The 20,430-nt window shown below is 39.3% G+C and overlaps 6 protein-coding genes and 10 non-coding genes across 16 annotated transcripts in view; 7 read left to right on the top strand and 9 right to left on the bottom strand.

The window, feature by feature from the left end:
* The window catches only part of Cbr-twk-7, a gene marked incomplete at both ends in the record, with an annotated part of 11,829 nt that extends 8,402 nt beyond the window's left edge, over window positions 1-3,427 (bottom strand). Inside the window, 3 exons of the mRNA XM_002642973.2 lie at window positions 408-488; window positions 2,713-2,828; window positions 3,307-3,427. Coding sequence (XP_002643019.2) covers window positions 408-488; window positions 2,713-2,828; window positions 3,307-3,427 — 318 coding nt within the window. The remainder of the gene's footprint in view (window positions 1-407; window positions 489-2,712; window positions 2,829-3,306) is intronic.
* A 700-nt stretch (window positions 3,428-4,127) lies between these two features.
* On the bottom strand, window positions 4,128-4,209 carry CBG28766. Its single transcript has one exon. It is a non-coding gene (tRNA).
* Window positions 4,210-4,889: 680 nt separating this feature from the next.
* Window positions 4,890-4,971, bottom strand: CBG28638. Its single transcript has one exon. It is a non-coding gene (tRNA).
* Window positions 4,972-6,860: 1,889 nt separating this feature from the next.
* On the top strand, window positions 6,861-6,942 carry CBG28344. The gene has a single exon. It is a non-coding gene (tRNA).
* Window positions 6,943-7,345: 403 nt separating this feature from the next.
* On the bottom strand, window positions 7,346-7,427 carry CBG28421. The gene has a single exon. It is a non-coding gene (tRNA).
* Window positions 7,428-8,693: 1,266 nt separating this feature from the next.
* On the bottom strand, window positions 8,694-8,766 carry CBG28510. Its single transcript has one exon. It is a non-coding gene (tRNA).
* A 263-nt stretch (window positions 8,767-9,029) lies between these two features.
* On the top strand, window positions 9,030-10,028 carry CBG22928 (the record flags this gene model as incomplete). The annotated part of the gene is made up of 4 exons (XM_002642976.1): window positions 9,030-9,083; window positions 9,473-9,713; window positions 9,757-9,929; window positions 9,972-10,028. 4 exons carry the CDS (start codon window positions 9,030-9,032, stop codon window positions 10,026-10,028), a joined length of 525 nt encoding a protein of 174 aa, XP_002643022.1.
* Window positions 10,029-10,105: 77 nt separating this feature from the next.
* Window positions 10,106-10,178, top strand: CBG28235. Its single transcript has one exon. It is a non-coding gene (tRNA).
* A 2,370-nt stretch (window positions 10,179-12,548) lies between these two features.
* Window positions 12,549-12,870, top strand: CBG22930 (the record flags this gene model as incomplete). Its single annotated transcript, XM_045244655.1, has 2 exons — window positions 12,549-12,608; window positions 12,700-12,870. The coding sequence occupies 2 exons, from the start codon at window positions 12,549-12,551 to the stop codon at window positions 12,868-12,870; spliced, it is 231 nt and encodes a 76-aa protein (XP_045097726.1).
* Window positions 12,871-13,297: 427 nt separating this feature from the next.
* On the top strand, window positions 13,298-13,370 carry CBG28473. Its single transcript has one exon. It is a non-coding gene (tRNA).
* Window positions 13,371-14,127: 757 nt separating this feature from the next.
* Window positions 14,128-14,819, top strand: CBG22931 (the record flags this gene model as incomplete). The annotated part of the gene is made up of 4 exons (XM_002642978.1): window positions 14,128-14,187; window positions 14,301-14,499; window positions 14,545-14,717; window positions 14,760-14,819. 4 exons carry the CDS (start codon window positions 14,128-14,130, stop codon window positions 14,817-14,819), a joined length of 492 nt encoding a protein of 163 aa, XP_002643024.1.
* A 1,178-nt stretch (window positions 14,820-15,997) lies between these two features.
* CBG28203 lies at window positions 15,998-16,070 on the top strand. The gene has a single exon. It is a non-coding gene (tRNA).
* Window positions 16,071-16,165: 95 nt separating this feature from the next.
* CBG22932 lies at window positions 16,166-16,519 on the bottom strand (the record flags this gene model as incomplete). Its single annotated transcript, XM_002642979.2, has 1 exon — window positions 16,166-16,519. The coding sequence occupies one exon, from the start codon at window positions 16,517-16,519 to the stop codon at window positions 16,166-16,168; it is 354 nt and encodes a 117-aa protein (XP_002643025.2).
* Window positions 16,520-16,749: 230 nt separating this feature from the next.
* On the bottom strand, window positions 16,750-18,672 carry CBG22933 (the record flags this gene model as incomplete). Its single annotated transcript, XM_002642980.1, has 6 exons — window positions 16,750-16,962; window positions 17,051-17,185; window positions 17,229-17,355; window positions 17,405-17,677; window positions 18,075-18,277; window positions 18,565-18,672. The coding sequence occupies 6 exons, from the start codon at window positions 18,670-18,672 to the stop codon at window positions 16,750-16,752; spliced, it is 1,059 nt and encodes a 352-aa protein (XP_002643026.1).
* Window positions 17,759-17,831, bottom strand: CBG28709. The gene has a single exon. It is a non-coding gene (tRNA).
* A 166-nt stretch (window positions 18,673-18,838) lies between the features above and the next one.
* CBG28862 lies at window positions 18,839-18,910 on the bottom strand. Its single transcript has one exon. It is a non-coding gene (tRNA).
* Window positions 18,911-20,430: the final 1,520 nt, after the last annotated feature.

Raw genomic sequence — 20,430 nt, 5'->3', positions numbered from 1 at the left:
GATATCAAAAAGATGTCAACTGATAAAATGTTTATCAAATTATCAGCAACTATTTCTTTGTTTAACACTTTTTGATATCTTTGACAGAAAGCGAGATAAACTGGCTCAAAGTTGGCAGTTGTGTTTGGTCGCTTCTCTAGCCGCCAGTCCGGTGGGCGCTTGAGCGGTGGCTTTACATAGCTGTCAACTTTGAGCTCGTAAATCTCAATTCCTGTTGAGATTATCAAAAAGTTGTCAACTGATAAAATGTTCATTATAATATCAGAAATGTTTTGTTAGCTTGCCACATTTTGATATCTCTTACAGGAACCCAGATATATCGACTCTAAGTTGAGTATAAGGTGGCCGTCTATTAGAGTGTTCACGGAAAGTAAATTTCGTAGTTTGTAGTTTGTAGCCAGCCGTACCCTTGTCCTCAACTTCCTCCCCAAAACTCGAATCTCTTCCTCTTCGGCGACTTCGATGCCAAAAAGCAGATCCTCGTACACCTGCATATCATCTCGACGCATACTAATCGACCCGTTATTATTATGATAGCTGACTTTGTCCAAAGACATACGGTCTTTTACACCAACTTTTTCGTTTATAAAAAATTTGGCGATTCCGAAAAACTCCATACTATTTTTTGCTGAAATTTTGTGGGAATTTCATAGAGTACAGAGCGCGAAAAAGTGTAAAAGTGAGGTAAAATGTGAGGCGATAATAATTTTTCGAGAATTCGTGTCAAGACCAAAAATATAAAATTTGACTGTAGGCCGTGTTTATACGTATTTTAAAGCTCTTAACAAGACAAATATTTTACAGAGAAGATTATTGAGCTAGCATGAAAAATAAGGGAGTTACGGTAGTTTTCGTCAATGGTCAGATGCAAAGAAACCAGACACGCTGTGTCTCTAACCTAAAAATTTCAAAACTGGTGGCGTTTATATTCATTTGGAAGCTCTTAAAAAGTCAAATATTTTTCAACCAAGTTCATTGAGCTAGCATAAGAAATAAGCAAGTTAAAGTAGATTTTACCTATGGCTAGAGTCAGAGAGACCATCCACGCCGCGTTTCTGGCCCAAAATTGACCATGCTCAAGGTACTTTGGACGGTTTATAAAGCTAAACTCAAAAATTAATAATAATAATTCCTAATTTTCGCTGCAAGACCCAAAAAGTTGAAAATACTGTAAAACCTGTAATAGAAGGGCACCTTCACTTTTAACTTTGTTCCAACCTCTCGGGTTCTCGGTATCTTGGTATCTTGGTTCCTGTTTAAGACATAAAAAAGTTGTCAACTGCCAAATTGTTTATCATAATGTCACAAACATTTTATTAGTTGACATATTTTTGTTATCTTTCACAGGAACCGAGATAATTGAGCTGCTAGCATCGAGGTCGCGAACGCGGCCGACCGCGTAGCTCAGCAAAAGACTATATATTTTCAGCTAACTTAACTCGCTTCTTATAAGAGATATCTAAAAATTGTTAACTGATAAAATGTAGGAGACATTATGAAAAACATTTTATTAGTTGACACATTTATGTTCAAAACCTAGGCCACCAATCAAAAAAAAAGTTCAAAAAGGAAGGAAAACAATAAAATAGCTCTCGAAAAGTGGGTGAGAACTAGTAAAAAACTTTCTCATAGGGCTCCAAAATTTTTTGACGGCGGGGAGAAATCCTCGAGTGCATTTTGGGATTCTATATCTTTCTTCTTTTCGCTCACAGAACCGAAAAAAAGTTTTTAAGTAAAAAAAAAACTTTTTCTTTCTCGTTCGATGGAAGTTGTCTCAAAAATGTGCTGCCAAATTTTTGATGGACAGCCTATCAGCAGAGTTTCTCCCAATTTCTGTCAGACAAAAACTAAATCTTCTTGTTTGAGACACATCTCTCAAAAACAGACGAAAAAATATGTAATCAAAAATAATATATGAAAAGAAGGGTTGAAAATTTTTGGTGAATTGAAAAAATTGGAATTTTGATTTACTTTTAATCCAAAAATTCAGAAATTCAAGTTACGGACTTTTTGAGTGTTAACAATGTATTCAGCTAATCAAGAGCTTCAAAATGAGTATAAACACGACTATACTTAGGATTAGGAGGTTAGAAACGCAGCGTGTCTGGTTTCTCTGACTCTCGCCGCACACGAAAACTGTAACCGACTAATGTTTCAAGCTAGCTCATTAAAAGCTTCTGTATAGTACTTATCTTTTCAAGAGCTTCAAAATGAGTATAAATACGACTGTGTTTGAAAATTTTAGGTTAGTGACGCAGTGTGTATGGCTTCTCTGCTTCTAGATATAGACGAAAGCTACCGTATCTCGCTTTGTTTTCAAGCTAGCTCAATGAAAGTTTTTGAATAATACTTTACTTGTTAAGAGCTTCGCAATGAGTATAAACACGGCATGACTTAAAAATTTCGATTTTTGGGTCTTGACACGAAATTTGATTATCACTATCTCCCCATTTTTTGTACTTTTTCGTCTATTGGTGTTCCCTTGTACTCAGCGTTTTGACAAAATTTCAGCAAAAAATCCTTTTTGAGTTGTTAAGAGCTTTTAAAAAGTTTCCCGTTTCCTAGTTATCAATAGAGCGCACTTACCGTGATATCTTAGAATTTTAAGAATTTCTCCAAACCATGCAAGAAAGACACTTCATAAAGAGATGTAGAAAAGAAGCAAAAACCATGCAAAAGACTTTTTTTAATTTTGAAAATTTTCCAACTAACCCTCCTCTGTCTCCGATGGAAACCTTCTGGAATCTCAGCCACACGGTCGTCCAATTCTTGTCGTTCCATCTCCTCATAGCTATCGTACTCGACGCCTACATGGTGGTATGTGGATGCTGGAATTTTTAGAATGAAACTTTTGAAAATTATGTTATAGTTCATCGTTTGAAAACCTGAATTTGCGTATTTATGGACTTATGGGGGACTTACGAGGGTAATAACGTTATGGTCAAGGCAGGTAAAAAAAGCAAAAAATATTGGGGCTTGGAAAGAATCGAACTTTGGTCTTGTGATCCAAAGTCAACGCTGCTATCCACTAGACTAAACCTGCGAGGAGCGAGGCGCGAGGCGCGACGCGGAAAGGGGCACAGGAAAGGGAGGTGAAGCGCGCCGCCGCGGATGGACGAGGAAGCTCTCAGCGCTCCTGTAGTCTATTGGGTAGCAGTGTTGACTTTGGTGCAGAAGGTGAAGGGTTCGATTCCTTTCGAGTGTATTAATTTTTTAAAACTTTCTCTGAATATTTCTGACTATTTTTGAGTTATATGCGCTACCTGGAACACTCTTTTTCAATTTTTTTTTTCTCTAAAAATTCACCATAATCATCGTTATTCCGATGAAGCAGTGCTTCATGGGGATTGTCACCGTCCTCCTCCATAACCAGACTGCCGACATCACTCGAGTCGACTCGCTGATATCCTCGAGATGTTGACGTCATCAGCGATGACGTGGCATCTGAAATTGACTTTCAGGTGGGAGTTTGAAAAAATTGCAAAAATGTTTCCAAATATTTCTCATCTCAAAAAGCAAAAGGTAATCCGATAGACCCCCGTAGAGGTACAAATATGGCGGCGGGAAATTCAAAACCTCAAGAATATGACAAATATATATTGGTGCACACAAACAGAGACACCAAGAGAGCAAAAAAACGGAGCCAGAAGACAAAAGTTTTTTTTCTCCAGTCCGGAAGAAAAAAAACGAAGAAGCGCGCTAAATTGATTAGGTAGAGCCCTCTGGCGGCTCACTGGACCTCTGGACACCCTCCCCCGGCCAATTTTGATGATTGACTTTTCGACACCATTACTCAGACAGAAGAAATATACATTTGGGTCTTCTTTTGCTTAGTCGGAGCCAGGAGCCCGTGTGATTTGATAAATGAAGACGTTTTCAACACCAACCAATGTGTCCCTAGGGGTGGTCTCTAGTTGCCCCTTGAACATGACAAAACGTTTTGGTGGAAATTTCTAGGAAGAATACTTTTTGGCTGCTAAAAAGGGACCCAGAAACATCCGGAATCACCTCAAACCTTGGCTAAAAGGAGCCTCGAATCCCAAAATTCTTGCGGAAATCACTTTGAAACTTGGTTAAAAATAGGTAATAGTCAAGAAACCCGCCAATCAAAAAAGCAAAAAGAAATCCGCAGTCAGCAGGATTCGAACCTACGCGGGCAGAGCCCAATTGATTTCTAGTCAATCTCCTTAACCACTCGGACATGACTGCACGGGAGGGGCGAGCGCCCCAGGGCGTATAGGAACGGGAGGGGAAAGCGCACCTGGAGGGAGGGAAGGGAAGAAGAACGAAAAGTTTTTTTTTTCAAATTTTAGGAAAATGAAAAGTTTGCTCTATTGATAATTTAATAAAAATAATGGTTATTCGGGGTGAGAGAGGCTTAGATTAGCTGAAAAAGAATATAGGTTTTTGGTGGACATCTGGAAACTGGATTTAGCTAACAACTCAATTTCCAAGTAGATTTCTACTCTCGAGAGAAAAAAGGCTGGATTTTTCAATTTTGAGAAAATGGAAAGTTTGCTCCAATGATATTTTATTAAGAAAAATGTTTGATTATAGCTAGGAAGTGCTTTTCTGGAATATTGATTGGAAATGTTCTTAAAACCACATAAACAAGATGGACAGGAAAGGTGAAATGAGGTTGTCTGCCCATCAATTCAAGGGGATAGGACCAAACTGTACACATGAACTTTACAACTGTACTATGGTGATAGCAACAATTATAGGTTATAAATCATAGTACTCTCTTAATTAGGTAGATTAACTTTGACAGATCGAATAACAGATATGAAAATTACACAGGGCTGCATCGAACAATAAAAGGTTATAAAATCTAGCCTGAAGACCTAAAACCCCAACATCATGTCATACAAAAAAAGCAAAAGATAATCCGCAGTCAGCAGGATTCGAACCTACGCGGGCAGAGCCCAATTGATTTCTAGTCAATCTCCTTAACCACTCGGACATGACTGCACGGCTAAGAGTGCGAGTGGGAGGGCGTATAGGAAGGAGAGGGGAAAAAGAAAAGAAGTCATAAATAATTTGATAAAAATCAGTGAATATCAGAAACTAGGAATCTAGGAAAAAGGAAAAAAGGAATGGAAAAAAGGAGCGAAAAGTGAAGAAGTGAAACTAGGCAAGATTAATGAGCCGCCTTTTCTCTGGTTCTTCTGGACAGTGAGACATGTTTCCCTTGTGAGAAACGCATCATCGTCTTCTTTTTTTGGGAAGAAAGACTTCTGGAGAAAAAAGAAAAACGTGTAAATGGACATATGGAACTTATACAGCTAAAAGAGATTTTGGATCAGGAAACCAATTCCAATAATATACCGTGTTTCCTCTAATAGAAGCACACCCAAACCGTCTACTTTGAGCAAAATGATCTCGGTTCCTGTGAAAGATATCACAATTTTGTCAACTGATAAATTGTTCATCATAATATCACCAATATTTTATCAGTTGACAAAATTTTGATATCTTTCACAGGAATCGAGATAATAGAGCTAAAAGTGGGCGGTCTGGGTGGCCTTAGGTAATGCGGTAATTTGATTCTGGAGGACTTTGAAATTCTAAAAATTTCTACAATTAGGACCTCTGGGATTTTTAGATCTCCTGGATTGTTCTAATTTCAGATTTTCAGGATTCTGATCATTTTCAGAACCTTCAGAATCCTAAACTCATGCTATACGACCGAAAAATGTTTGTATGGCTGTGCTTGGTGCCCAAAAAATCTGATAAAAGGTCAAAGAGATCCAAGAGAAGGAGCCATTTGGTTTGAAAAATGACCTTGGCCTATAGGCTTTCCTTTTTCCTTCTTTTTTTTCTGGAAAAAGTGTGCTTTGTTTAGAATTCTCATCTGGAGTTGTACGAAACAGGTTTGCAGATGGTTTAGTTTATGAATTTATATTTAAAAACTTGGTTAGAGCAATGATAAACAAAACTTTGGGGAATTTTTTTTGAAAAGCAGCCAAAAAAATGATTTTAAGGTCGAAAGGAATATATAAAGGGGACGATTAAAAAAAGCAAAAAAGTTTGGAAGTGAAAAGAATCGAACTTTTGGCCTTCCGCACCATAGTCAATCCTACTATCCATTAAGCCAAAGGTGTGAGGCGCCGCGCGCGGCGCCAAATGATACAAGAATGGTAAAGAGGGTGGGAGAGGGTGGGCACACCACTGACGATACCAAGGACGCCGCCCGCCCGGTGGCCTAGTGGATAAGAGAGATGACTCCCGATCACAAAGCCGAAAGTTCGATCGTTTTGGCTTACAAACTTTTTTTGCTTTTATACTTTACATTTTCCACCTTTTTCTAGAACTTTCTAGAGCCTGTAACCTACAAAAACTAAATTTAGAAGCTAAAAAAAGGATCTGGATGGGCGACTAATACTATTTTTTCGAGTATTTTTTGAGCCTAGTAGTAGTAAGAGATAGAACGTCACTGGGTTAATGAAATAAAATGAAAAAAAAGAGGGGAGGAATGGAGAAGCAGAAGCGACGGGGGCACCTTGAGTTTTATGGAATATGGAAATGGGATAGCAGTTGAGTTGAGAGGAAGAATAGGAGCAAAGAATTTTTTTGAAAGTTGGAAAAAAAGTGGGAGAAAAGAATCTGGAAGAAAAAAAGTTTGGCAAATCTGACGAAAAAATTGAGTTTTCAGCTGAAACTAGTTCCTAGGTGTCTTTTCAGCTATTCCAAGCTCTTTCCCATCCCGAAATCACCTTTTTCTTTGAAAATTATCATTAGAGCGCACTTTCCATTTTACCGAAACTTCAACAAAAAATCTTTCCGTTCTTTTTCCCTTCCCTTCAGGTGCGCGCTTCGCACCCCTTCTTATACGCTCTCTCGCTCTTTACCTCCACCGTGCAGTCATGTCCGAGTGGTTAAGGAGATTGACTAGAAATCAATTGGGCTCTGCCCGCGTAGGTTCGAATCCTGCTGACTGCGGATTTCTTCTTGCCTTTTTTTCATGGCTGGAATTTTGGGTTATCCGCTATAAGTTTGATTTTAGAGTATCTTTTTCTGTTTTTGAGTTCAAAAAGTATATAAAGTATTTAGGTTTTGCTGCGACCTCCTGGTTCCAAAAGAGAGGAGACAATTGCTTTTCCACTTTTCTTCTTCTTTCTATGGAGTCTCATTTTCATCTTCTTTTTTTTTCGTTCCTCTAATTTTCGCTCATTTTTTGTGACACAAAAAATAGGGAGAAGTTTTTGGTAATCCTTTTCGAGGGGGAGTGATGGAACGATAAGGATTAGAGGATGGTAGATGATAGTGGAAAAAAAGTAAAAAAAGTCCAAAAAATGACCTCGAAACCCAAAAATCGTGCCAGGAAAAAAGAGAAAAATTAATCCGCAGTCAGCAGGATTCGAACCTACGCGGGCAGAGCCCAATTGATTTCTAGTCAATCTCCTTAACCACTCGGACATGACTGCACGGCGGAGGAGGGGAGCGGGAGGGCGTATAGGAAGGGGAGCGCCTACCTGGAGGGAAGGGAAGATGAACGGAAAGATTATTTTTCAAATTTCGGGATGCATTTAATTGGGGTTAGGAAGTGGTTTAAAAATAGTAATTCAAGAAAAATGTAAAGGAAAACTTCTTTTAGAGAATGAGTTTTTTATGTTAAATTCAAAAAATTAGCTTATCTATAGAAAAAGAGCGAAACAAAAGTATCAAAAATTCTTTCGGAACAAGTTGAAAACCTCTCGGAATAAGAGACGAGACCCTTCAACCAAAAGTGAGAAGAGGGGGGGGCCTCTTTTTGGTGTGTCCATTGCCCCATGGGACAGTTTTGCGATTTGACATGAAAATGGGCGAGAGAGTGTGCAGATTTAGGAGACGCAGACTAGGAAACGAGAGAGTGTAGTTTTCAAAATATATGTTATATGTTTTGACTATAAGACTGACAAAAATGTGCATGGGTTTGACTTGTCAGAAACTTTTTGGATTTTTAGGTTTCGAAATAAAACATAGGTTTTTGGATTTGGGGGATCTTTGGTTCTAAATGAACTTTTTTTTTAATTCAAAAAAATACCTGTCATGGATTCATCGATCGCTGGAATTTCCGACTCTAACATTGGATCGAATGGTTTGGATGGGCGATGAGCTGAAAATTGAAAAATCTGAAATTTTCAAAAAAATTTAAATCCAACCTTTCCGAAATAGTGAAAAGTACTTAGACGGCATTTTTTTTCCGAAAAAGTGCAACTATGCCTATTTTCGAAAAAACGCTCTACACTAAAAATGAGAAAGAAAACTGCCTCCAAGCTCCAAAACACAGTTTAATTTGGCAGCATTCTCCTGAGCACCCCCAGTTTTACGGCTAGAACTAGAGACAATAAGAAACGAAGAGACAGTAGAGAAAAATGGGAAAAATTAGATGAAAATGAATTTTATGCGGTTAATTTGGGGAAGAACAAAAATATAGCGGAACTATTTTCGGCGGTTGTAGTTTAGTTTAGTAGTGGTGTTTGGTGGTTTGGTGTAATTTCCTGCTGGAGAGCGCAAAAAGTATCTTTTTCAGGCTGTGTAGGACCTTAAACATAAAAACCTAAAGAAAAGAAGGAATTTTGCACCAAGAATTGTCCATTGATGGTATTTGGTGAGTTCGAAACTAGTGAATTAGGTTCAAATAGGTTAAAACAGCTCTAGGATGATTCCCAGACCCTCTAAACCTCATAGAAAAAAAAGCAAAAAGAGATTGCCCTGAACCAGGATCGAACTGGTGACCTTTAGATCTTCAGTTTAACGCTCTCCCAACTGAGCTATCAAGAGATCGCATTAGGGGAGCGAGGGCGTACAAGAGGGGCGCGCGGTCGGAGGTCGCCGGGAAGGAGAGGAGAGGAAAGGAAGGAGTTTTGAAGAGTATGTTAAGAGGATACTGTAGAATTCGGGAAACAAACAAATTCTCCTGATTTTTTCTGAATATTTCCATAGCCATAAAACAGACATAAAACTATTCAAAAGTTTCGTCCTAATCGAATCATAGCTCCCTTTAAAAAGCCTAGGACCTGGTTAAATTCCGTAGCATTCTGAAAATGCGTCTTCTCCTTCTCGTGGTTTTCCCAGCTCTTCTGGGCGCGTTGAGTGTGGTAAGTCTAGATGTTTTATGACGGAAAAACCTGTAAACTTTCCAAAGTATAACTCAAAACTAGTCAGAAATTACAAAAATTAAATTGTTTGGAAAAAATCCAACCCTTCACCTTCTGCACCAAAGTCAACACTGCTACCCACGAGACTATAGGCCGCGGAGAGCATCTTCCCGTCCACCGCGGTGGTTCGCTTCACCTCCCTTTCTTGTACCCTTTGCGCGTCGCGCCTCGCTCCTCGCAGGTTTAGTCTAGTAGATAACAGTGTTGACTATAAATCACAAGACCAAAGCTCGATTGTCTCCAAGTCCCAATATTTTTTGCTTTTTGTACCTACCTAGACCATAGCACTTGTACCCCCGTAAGTCACTCCTAAACCTATTTTCATGCAGATCAACGTTCTTCCAAGAAGAAACTTCCTACCGGAAAGCGTTTTCCAAAAGCTTGCCTCCGATGATCCACCAGATATGACACAAGACCTGACCACTTTCAAGGAATTCGTTCCATTCTATGTGAATCTCTTCAAAGAGGCAATCACGAAAAAAACTAGAGAAAACTTTCTGGCTCATATGAACTACGTGGACAAGGAGATGTTGTTCCATGAGTGCCACGCGGTACAGTACGAGAACTACGGTAACATATGCTTCAGGATGTTGCTAGACCTAAAACTCTTTAGGCGCCTACGCCAACTGGTTCCAACAATTCGTGACCTACCATGATGACCCAATTGTGGAGATCACATCTCAACGTCAAACTGGAAATGATCAAGGAGAGATGATTCTGAATGTCGACGTCCAGGCACAATTCAAGTATCGTCAGAACTTCGATATGAAAGTCGCCGCGTTGAATGTAGGTCAAGCTACGGTAATTCTTCAAAAATAGTATTTTTAGGACAAGAAACTCGGATGGAAAGTGCTCATTGTGGATCGCACACTTGGATGTCGTTAATTCTTTTATCCTGTTAAATAAGGGCAATAATACATTTTCATTTTTCAAAATTTTTTCCTCGTTCTTCTCCCCGTTGTGCCTTGATAGCTCAGTTGGGAGAGCGTTAGACTGAAGATCTAAAGGTCACCAGTTCGATCCTGGTTCAGGTCAATTCCTTTTTTGAATCTTTTGGTTTTTATGGTAAAAGTCCAAACTTAAGACCTTCATTTTTTCCCTTAAAAAAAGCACCTAATTTTTTTTCAAAAATTTTCAAATGATATAGGTTTCGTCCCAAAGCTCCAAACTGTAAGTTCACAACGTTCCCTAGTTTGGAGGTAATATATCTCAAGCACCCAACAAGATATCGTTTGGATTTTTATATGAATTTGAACTCTATACAATTTTACATATTTCTGAAATTTACAACTGTTCGATAACTACCATAGTTATGGAGATATGCGCCTTTGAATAAAATTCCACCATCTTGCTGCTCTCCTTGCGACTGTTCAATATTTTCAGAGCGCTATATCTCAAGAACCAAAATAGGTACCGTTTACATTTTTATACCAATTTGAAGCTTATAGAATTTCGTATATTTTTGCCATTCACAGCTTTTCAATAGCTAAAGTAGTTTTTGAGAGATGCGCCTTTAAAGTTAGCGCGCGCTTCGCCGGGTGCCTTGACATGAGAGTCAGAGTGGAGGCGCATAGAAACGATTGTGCCTCAGAATACGTGAGTTAATTTAATGAATACAGTGCGTTTCAATATTATACGTCCACTCTTGTTTTTGGCCGTAACTTGAGAACCGGTTGAGATATCAATCTAATTTTATTAAAATTGAATTCAGAGCAACAAATTACATCTAGAAAACCATTTTTGAGAAAAAATATTGAAAACTACTCGAGATACAGAGAAAATCTGAAAATGTGACATTTGCAACCGTTTCAAAATTATACGTCCACTCTCAGAATCAATGCTAAAATAGAGAATAAAAAATATTTCAATACTTTGTGGATGAACCTTTACCAGCAATGACATCGAAGAGACGATTTGGCATCGATTTGATAAGGTTTTGGATGTATTGGGTGCTCTTAGTCTTGAACTCCTGCTCCAGCAGACTCCACTCAGCAATCAGCGCATCCCGAAGCTCTCCAATACTAGCATACTTCTTTCCATGGCGGTAAAGACGACGAACCAGCTCGCCCCAAACATTTTCCATCGGATTCAGATCTGGAGAGCAAGCTGGCCATGGCAAGACATCGATGTTTTTCGATTGGAACCAGTCCAAAGTGGAGCGGCTGACATGGATTGCAGCATTATCTTGCTGAAAAATGAACTGGCGGCGACTGAATCGACGACGAAACGGGATAAGGTGGTTCTGGAGAACGTCTTGGTAGTCTGTGGAGTTCATTCGACAAGTGGTGAAAGCGAGCTCCAAGTATCCAGCCGAAGCAAATGCTCCCCATACCATCAAACTGCCTCCCCCGAAATTCCTTTTGGCAAAAACGGCTGGATCCTTCCGCAAGTCGTGCCAGTACGATTTGAATCCGTCGGGTCCATCAAGATTGAATTTTTTCTCGTCCGAAAAAATTACCTGTAAAAGATAAGATAATTTGGATAGATAATTTTAAATTTAATACCTTATCCCAGTTGGTTCCCATGTTTTTTCGAGCGAAGTCGAGACGGCGAGTTTTGTGATTGTCAGTGAGCTTCGGAGCAGGGCGCATGACTGCTCTTTTGATGTTTGGATCATCCTTAAGAGCCCTCCAGATTGTACACTTGCTCACTCCAAGATTCAGCTCTTTTTTGATATCATTACAAGACTTCATGGTGTTTGAAGCCACACGAACGATTGATCATTTGGCTCTTGAATTGAGTTTTGGAGGACGTCCAGCCTTGTTGGGTTGATTGTTGCGGGTCCGGTTCGATACAAAACGATTAATGCAATCGTGGGAACGATTTAGATGTTTCGCGATAGCCCTGTTGGTCCAACCAGAGGTTTTGAACGCGTCGATGAAGGCTTTTTCAGCATCAGTGAGCAAATGGCCACGAGACATGTTGAAAAGTGGAGAAAAACAAGGAAAAGCATAATGAAAAAAGTTTCTCACATTGGCAGCAAAAAACAAAACTAAATTCAAGCTTTTCCGGCTCCGCCAAAGGTCAAGATCGACATACCTTTGAAGTGGACGTATAATTTTGAAACGGTTGCAAATGTCACATTTTCAGATTTTTCTCTGTATCTCGAGTAGTTTTCAATATTTTTTCTCAAAAATGGTTTTCTAGATGTAATTTGTTGCTCTGAATTCAATTTTAATAAAATTAGATTGATATCTCAACCGGTTCTCAAGTTACGGCCAAAAACAAGAGTGGACGTATAATATTGAAACGCACTGTATAATTATATGGGTGAGGCAAAATAGTTCAATAGTCCGTGTTCCTGGTATCCGTGTCATCAAAAAACCACGTTTCGAAAAAATGGGAATCTATCCGAATTATATCTCGCTTTGAGAATCCTGCTGTGAGCTTCCTAGCATCCTGAACATGCGTCATCTCCTTCTCTCCTTGGTGGTTCTCCCAGCTCTTCTAAACGCGTTTAGTGTGGTAAGTCTGTTGGAATCGAACCTTTGACCATCTGCACCAAAGTCAAGGTCGCTAACCCTCTAGACATAATAATTTTCTCTCTCTCTTCCAGGTGCGCAACACACCCGAACCAGGAGATCCAGAAGATTTGACCCAAGACCTCACTTTCAAGCAATTCGTTCCATTCTATGTGAACATGCTCGAATTGGCAATTACAAAAAAAATCCAGAGACATTATCAAGACTCACATGTTCTATGTGGACAAACAGATGTCGTTCCATGAGTGCAACGCGGCAACGAACTTGCATTACGGTAAGAGAAATTTCTAAACCTAATACATCTGGAGCTAGAATTCTTTAGACGAATTCGCCAACTGGTTCAAACAGTTCGTCACCTATCACGATGACCCGATTGTAAAGATCACCTCTCTACGTTCAACTGGTGATGATCAAGGAGAAATGATTCTGAATATTGATGTGCTGACTCAATACAAGTATCGTCAGAATTTCGATATGAAAGTCGCCGCGTTGAAGGTAAACCAAACTACAGCAATCCTTATAAAATAAATTATTCAGGACGGGTCCCTCGGCTGGAAAGTGTTTGTTGTCGATCGCACACTTGGATGTAGTTAACTCTTTTTCTAATTATAATCACTAAAAACATTTTTTTTTCAATTTCTTTCCTACGGCATCCTCTCCTCTCCCTGGTGTGCCTTGATTGCTCAGTTAGGATAGCATTAGACTGAAGATTTAAAGGTCACCAGTTCGATCCTGGTTCAGGGCTATTTCCTTTTTGAATCTTTTAGGTTTTATAGTGAAAATCCAATGGGGTATAACAACTTTTTCAAAATTTCCACTCAAGATCTTCATTTTTTCCTTTTTAAAAATCCAAAAAGTTCACTAAGCATTCTTCTCTTCTTCAAACTTCGCTTTACGACATCCTGTCTATCCTGTTTGTAGTCAATGACCCAATTGTGGCTTTTTGGGTTACGGTAGCAGCCGCAGAAGATACCGTCACACCTACAACGCTTGGGTAGGAGTGAGCTTTTTGAAGGACGTCCGGAAATTTTAGTAGATCAAGATTATGAATAATTTAAAATTTGAGAATTTGAAATTTTAGAAATTCAGTTATAAGAGAACCTGAAAAATCTTTTGGTTTTTATGTTTGAAACCCAGTACTCCTTTTCTAAAAAAATACTTGACTCGTCTTTCTCAGTTTGTCCACTTTTGGAAAGCTTGAAAAATAAATATGAATAAAAGTGATCCTTCAAGAAATGTGAAAAGCTAGATTGAATCGCGCCGAAGGCGCACCAGCTAAATTTCAACTCAAGACCTTTATTCTCAAAAAAGAGAATACGTGAACTTTATGGGTGAGGCAAAAAATTTCAATAGCGCGTGCCCTATTTTGTGGGTCTCCGTGTCATCATGAAACCACGTTTCAAAAAAAAGAATCGTGGGAATCTGTCTCCAAATCGAATCATAGCTCCCTCTAAACACCCTCGGGTACTGTCAGCTTCCCTAGCAGCCCTAGCATCCTCAAAATGCGTCATCTCCTCCTCTCCCTGGTGGTTCTCCCAGCTCTTCTGAGCGCCTTCCAAGTGGTAAGTCTAGAGGTTTTATCAATACAGTCAAAACTAGTCAGAAGTGTTCATTAAAAGTTAATTCTGCACCAAATTCAACACCGCCAACCACTAAACCTCAATCTCTCTTACAGGTGCGCTTCACACATCCGCCACCGTTTCCACCTGATGCGACCCTAGGCGGGACTTTCAAACTATTTGCTTCATGGTATTCGGGCTTGCTCGCAACGACAATCCAGGAAAAAACCGCAGAAGCTTTGAACTATCACATGTTCTATGTGGACAAACAGATGCAGTTCATTGAGTGCAACGCGGTCACGCACCTGCATTACGGTAAGAGAAGTTTCTAGAGATAGATCTGCATCTAGAATTTTTCAGACGATTTCCTCCGCTGGTTCAAAGCATTCATTCTGGCTTACAGTGACCCAGTCGTGAAGATCACTTCGATCATTACAACTGGTAAAGATATAGGAGAAATGATTCTGAATGTTGAGGCAGGGACTGAAGGCGGATTTCGCGAGAATTTCGATGTGAAAATCGGCGCGATGAGGGTAGGTCAAACTACAGTAATCCTTATAAAATGATTTCTTTAGGACGAGACTACCACCGGCTGGAAAATTCTCATTGTGAATCGCGCAATTGGATGTACTTAACTCTTTCATCCTATTATGATCACTAATAAAATTTTTTTTTTTAATTCCTCTCCTCGGCATCGTATTTTTGAGTTTTTAAGAAAAAACAAAGAAAAAACATCAAAATGTTTGCGAGAAAATTCTGCACAAAAGCTAATTAATTAAAAACTTTTTCAACCGGCAGGTATTTTGATAGAACCCCGAAAATCTCGAAAAACTGAATTCTATTGGTTTCTTGACCAAAATTGACGATTTCAGGCTCACTTTGTGTGTTTTCGCCCCTTCATAATTGCATTCAGAGCTACAGTAACCCTTTCTAAATGTTGGCATACAGTACCCCTGTAAACTACAGTAATTTTTTTGAAATTTAGAATTTTGGAAATTTTTGGAAATACACAATTTTTTGAAGTTTTCAGAAATTTGGGATTTTTTCGAAATTCGGGATTTTTGAAAATTTAGAATTTTTTAAAGTCAGAATTTTCAGAAATTTTCAAAAAAAAAAGTAAAATTCGGATTTTTTTTGAAAGTACAGTAACCCTAGGCAAAAATACAGTAACCCTTTCTAAATGTTGGCATACAGTACCCCTGTAAACTACAGTAATCTTTCTGAAATTTCGAATTTTGGAAACTTTTAGAAACTCGGTTTTATTGTTGAAAAATGAGCATTTTCACAAATTTTCAAAAAAAATCGAAAAAATGGATTTTTTTGAAAGTACAGTAACCCTAGGCAGAGACACAGTAAGCCTTTCGAAGTTTTGGCGTACATCACCTCTGCAAACTACAGTAATCTTTTTGAAATTTAAGAAAATTTAGTATTTTCATAAATTAAGAATGTTCAGATTTCTGGATTTTTGGGATTTTCAGAAATTTTCAAAAAAAAAAAAGGAATGTTTTTTTGTTGAAAGTACAGTAATCCTAGAGATCTACCGTACCCCTGAAGCTACAGTATTCCTTCTCAAAATTTTTTCCAGCTATTCCACGTCATCGGAGTCCGGAACCCTAAAATGCTCATTTCGGGTCCCAGTTTTCCACAAAACTACAGTATTCCGCAGTACTTCTGAACCCCTGATGTTTTCTACAGTAGCATCTACAGTAATTCAGAATGCTACAATAACCCGAACCGACTCAACAGTAGGATCAACAGTACCTTTTTCCCCCACTGCGCCGTTTCTTCTACGGCATCCCCCTCTCCCTGTTGCGCCTTGATAGCTCAGTTGGGAGAGCGTTAGACTGAAGATCTAAAGGTCACCAGTTCGATCCTGGTTCAGGGCAGTTTCTTTTTTTTCTTTTTGCTGTTTTTGCATTAGCTTTAGAGGGTCTTTATCGCCTAGAATCTACCTAGCTAACCTATTTCAATAGTTTAAAACTCACCAAATGCCATCATAGGACAATCCTTGGTGCAAAATCTTATGAACAACTTCAAACTCAGCTTCGGAGCGGTTGAGAAGATCCGGTGCCAAAATGATATCGTACTTCTTTCCACCCAAAAAGTTTCTGAGCTCTTCCATTGTTCCACAAGTGAGCTTGGTCTTATTTTTAGGGATATTGTTTCTCTTGAGCGTTGGTTTACAGTACAGCTCCAAACTTGTTTTATCGATAGTGTGCATCGCAATCTCATCAGCTCCATTTTCAAAGGCGTAAACTGATGGGAGTCCGGTAACGAATCCGATTTCCAGAACAGATTTTCCATCGAAGAAATCGGTTTCCATTTCGACGTTCATTATATTGTCAATGGTATGGCAAATGGTGTTGACGCCTTCCCAATCATCATGGGAGTTGGGAGAGCGTTAGACTGAAGATCTAAAGGTCACCAGTTCGATCCTGGTTCAGGGCAGTCTCTTTTTTTTCTTTTTGCTTCTATAGTAAAATCCAATAGAGGTACCAGAAGCTTATTTTTCAAAATTTCCACTCAAGACCTTCATTTTTTTCTCAAAAAAAAGACAAACAAAGTTCACAAAACCTTCTTCTCTTCTTCTTCAAACTTCGCTTTACGACATCCACCATCGCCAACTTTCGAGTTATTCTTCTTCAACTTGATACGTCCATCCTGTTTGTAGTCAATGACACAAGTGTGACTTTTTGGATTACGGTGGCGGTCGCAGAAGATACGATCACACTTGCAACGCATCGTTTGTTGGGTGGGCGTGAGCTTCTTGAAGCACGTCTGGAAATTTTCGAAGAATATTTTTGATTTTCAGATTTTGGAATTTTTTGAGTCTCAAAAACCTCCAGAACCCTCTGAAAAAACTCACATTACACTTTGTCTTTCTCTCCTCCTCAAATCTCTTCACATATCCCAAAAGTTCTGCCTCGGAGCTCGGCGGAAGGTACATTGAGCGGCGAGCTCGTTTGTATTCTTCAATGGTTTCAGGCGGATCGAAGAATAGCTAAAAACGGACATCAGGACAAACACACTTACCGACAAATTACCTTAAGCTCTTTCTCAGTGACATTATTCTCATCTCCAGCTTCTGGAACGGACGTGACACTGGAGATGCTTGAGTTTGAGCCGGAGACACATGACAGTTCAGAAGGTGGCGTGGCAACAGGGGAGAATCTGAAAAAATTCCAGAAACTTCCAGAATAATCTTTTTCAAAACTCTTACGATTGCACAGATCCAGCTTCTGACTCCACTGGCGTGCTAGACAAAATCGGTGCGTGCTTCTTGCGACGCAGCAATGTCTTCATTCTGTTCCTCGTCAACTCGTGCTCCATTTGCTTTTCCGGAGTCCAAATGTTGGCCGTCGCATCCGTACCGCTCAACTTCTTCGGCTTACGATGTACTGTATTCATGCCTTTGATCTGCTTACGAAGTTGGTCTTGATTGCTAGGAAAAATCGGAGGCATCATTAGAATCATTTCGGTAGTGGTGGGATTTCTGGAAGAAAAAAGTTTAGAAAATTGGGTTAGAAGAGCTTCGGAGAGCTCTACAGGTCATGTTAAAAAATCGAAAAGAGATTGCCCTGAACCAGGATCGAACTGGTGACCTTTAGATCTTCAGTCTAACGCTCTCCCAACTGAGCTATCAAGGCACACTCGCATAGGGAGAGGAAAGGCGTACAAGAGAGGGAGCGTGGTCGAGGGTCGCCGGATGAGGAGGGGGCAGACGTAAGGGGTAAATTTAGTGCAAGTGAAACTTCAAACTTTCATAACCCAAGATCTACTGAATAATTTTTGCTGAAAATTTCAGAGTATACTAACTACGACATGTGGAATTCGATTATTTTCAAAAAATTGGGACCCTACCTAAAAAAATTTTGAAAAAAAGGACCTACGTAAAAACACCAGTACTCATTTTCACATTCATCGTAATTGTTGCATCTCCAGTGATACCGTAATCAGCTATTGTTTTATTTGAGTCTTTCAACTCTTTTCCTTTGAAAAGAAGTATTTGACGATTTGCCATTACGTCGGTTTGGGTCTCGATTTGGTATTTGAGCTCCTGGATCGTCTCTTTTTCTTTCGCTTCGATGATTATCTGGAAAATTCTATTAGAGAATAACAGGAAACAAGCCTATGTAACCTAGGATCTCATAGATGACCTAGGATCTCAGAATTTGGAATCCTAGGCCATCAAACTTCAAAAAGCTATAACTTCTTTCATTTGAATTTTATAAAAATTTCTGTAGACGTAATTCATCTCTAGTCAATCATTTTTGTAATTGATAACTTATTTCTAGGATCATTCTCAACTAAGTTATGGCCCCTTTAGTAACCGTGACCTAACTTTTTCTCAAATAAAAAAGTTCGGCCACCTGACTTTACCTCCTTGACACCTTGCATCACACTGCTCACAGTAATCTTCACACGCTTCTCATCTCCTGGTGACTCCGAACGGGATCCCGCCTTATCATTATCATTCGGTGATTTCATTCTTTCGTGGATTATTGATCGAATTTCGTATCAATCAAAATTGTTTTGTTGGGAATAACCACAAATTTTTGTTCTCGACTACAAAAAAAATGTTAAAAATTGCCTTACACGAAAAATTGCCTCCGGATACCATCTAGGGCATCATCGAAAAAAGCAAAAAAGGTTTGGGCCGAACCGGGAATCGAACCCGGGACCTCTCGCACCCGAAGCGAGAATCATACCTCTAGACCATCCGGCCACTGGTTACCAGAGGGAGGGGAGGCCATACACATGCACGCTGCGAAATAAGAAGAGACGGAGACGCGCGTGGAGGGGGAAAGGAGGTCGGAGAGAAAGGGAGAAAAGAAAATGGCGTCATACAAAGAAAAGAGGTCATAAAGGAACGGAAAAGGGGGGAGCAGACGTTGGTTTTTAATGAAAATTTTCATGAAAAATCTCTTAAAATCTTTAAAAATCCCGGAAAAATCATATAAAAATCTACAGTTCCTGTGGGTAAAAATAAAAGCCAAAATTAAAATGTTTGATAGATTTACAATATGACCCAACCTAGTATAAAAGGGACCCCAAATTTCTCTAAAAACCATTCAAAATGATCCTTCCAAAACTCCTCTCCCTTCTCCTTATTCTTATGGTTCTCAAAGAGAGCTCCGCCGTTCGTGGTGCTCTCTTCCGCTCCGGGCGTTCTGTTCCGTTTGAGCGTGCTCCTGGTCAACAGGTTAGTTGAGAGCTGTACTTAAAAACTTTAAAAGCTGAAAAAAATCCAAAAGTTAGATCCAAGTTTTTCGGGATTTCGGGTTATGGAAACTTTCCTGATCTCAAAGTTAGTTTAAAATACTCAGCAAAATTATAAAAAAATATTGGAAGCAAAAAGAATCGAACTTGGGCCTTGTGATCCTTAGCCATCCATACTATCCACTGGGCCAAGGATGCAAAGCGCGCGCGCGTCGCTTTAACTTGTATAAGCAGGGGGCGCCAACCACCACCGGCTCGCCATTTTCAGTGAAGGTTGGCGAATAGCCTACTGGGTAATGAGCCTGGTTTTGAATCCAAAACCTAGGTCAGAGTCCCCGGTTCGATCCCTAGCGTCTCATTTTTGCTTTTTCTTTTCTTTTAGGCCTCAGATAGCCCCGAGAAATGATCAATTTTCGACCGATTATTCATTTCTGATTGATAAATCCGCCCGGAAGTGTGTAATTTTGATAAGCTATATCTAAATATATATATTTTGAAAGTGTACAGACAATTTTTCAACAAAAAAACTGGATTTTCCGATTATAGGCTTCCAAAAGTGAAGATAAGCTAGTCTAGGCTTTCTAGGCTTTATGTTTCCTAGTCTAGTCTGAATTCTAGGATTTAAAAGCAAAAATTCTTATAAAAATCAAAAAATACAGCAATCTTCATATTTTCTCTCACAGCCTAGAAGCTAAACCAGGCCTGTGCGGCAACAATTTGCCGATTGCCGAAATTGCCGAATTTTTGTTGGCGATTTGCCGTTGCCGAAATCGGCAACGAAGAAAAAGTTGCCGATTTTTTTTGGCAAAAAAATTTTTTTGGCAAAAAAATTTCGGCAATTTCGGCAACTGAAATTTTTTTGAATTTAGAAATTTTCACAATTTTTTAGTCAAAAAAAAATGATTTCGAAGTTCGAAAAATCAAATTTTGAATACCATCATGGCTCCTGGACGTTTCAGAACCCGACGTTTCGGAACCACGACGTTTCAGAACCCGACAGTTCAGAACCCGACGTTTCAGAACACG

The sequence above is a fragment of the Caenorhabditis briggsae genome (genome assembly GCF_000004555.2).
Source record: "Caenorhabditis briggsae complete genome, chrIII, whole genome shotgun sequence".
NCBI classification, from domain to species: domain Eukaryota; kingdom Metazoa; phylum Nematoda; class Chromadorea; order Rhabditida; family Rhabditidae; genus Caenorhabditis; species Caenorhabditis briggsae.
This window is presented reverse-complemented; position numbering and strand designations above follow the sequence as displayed.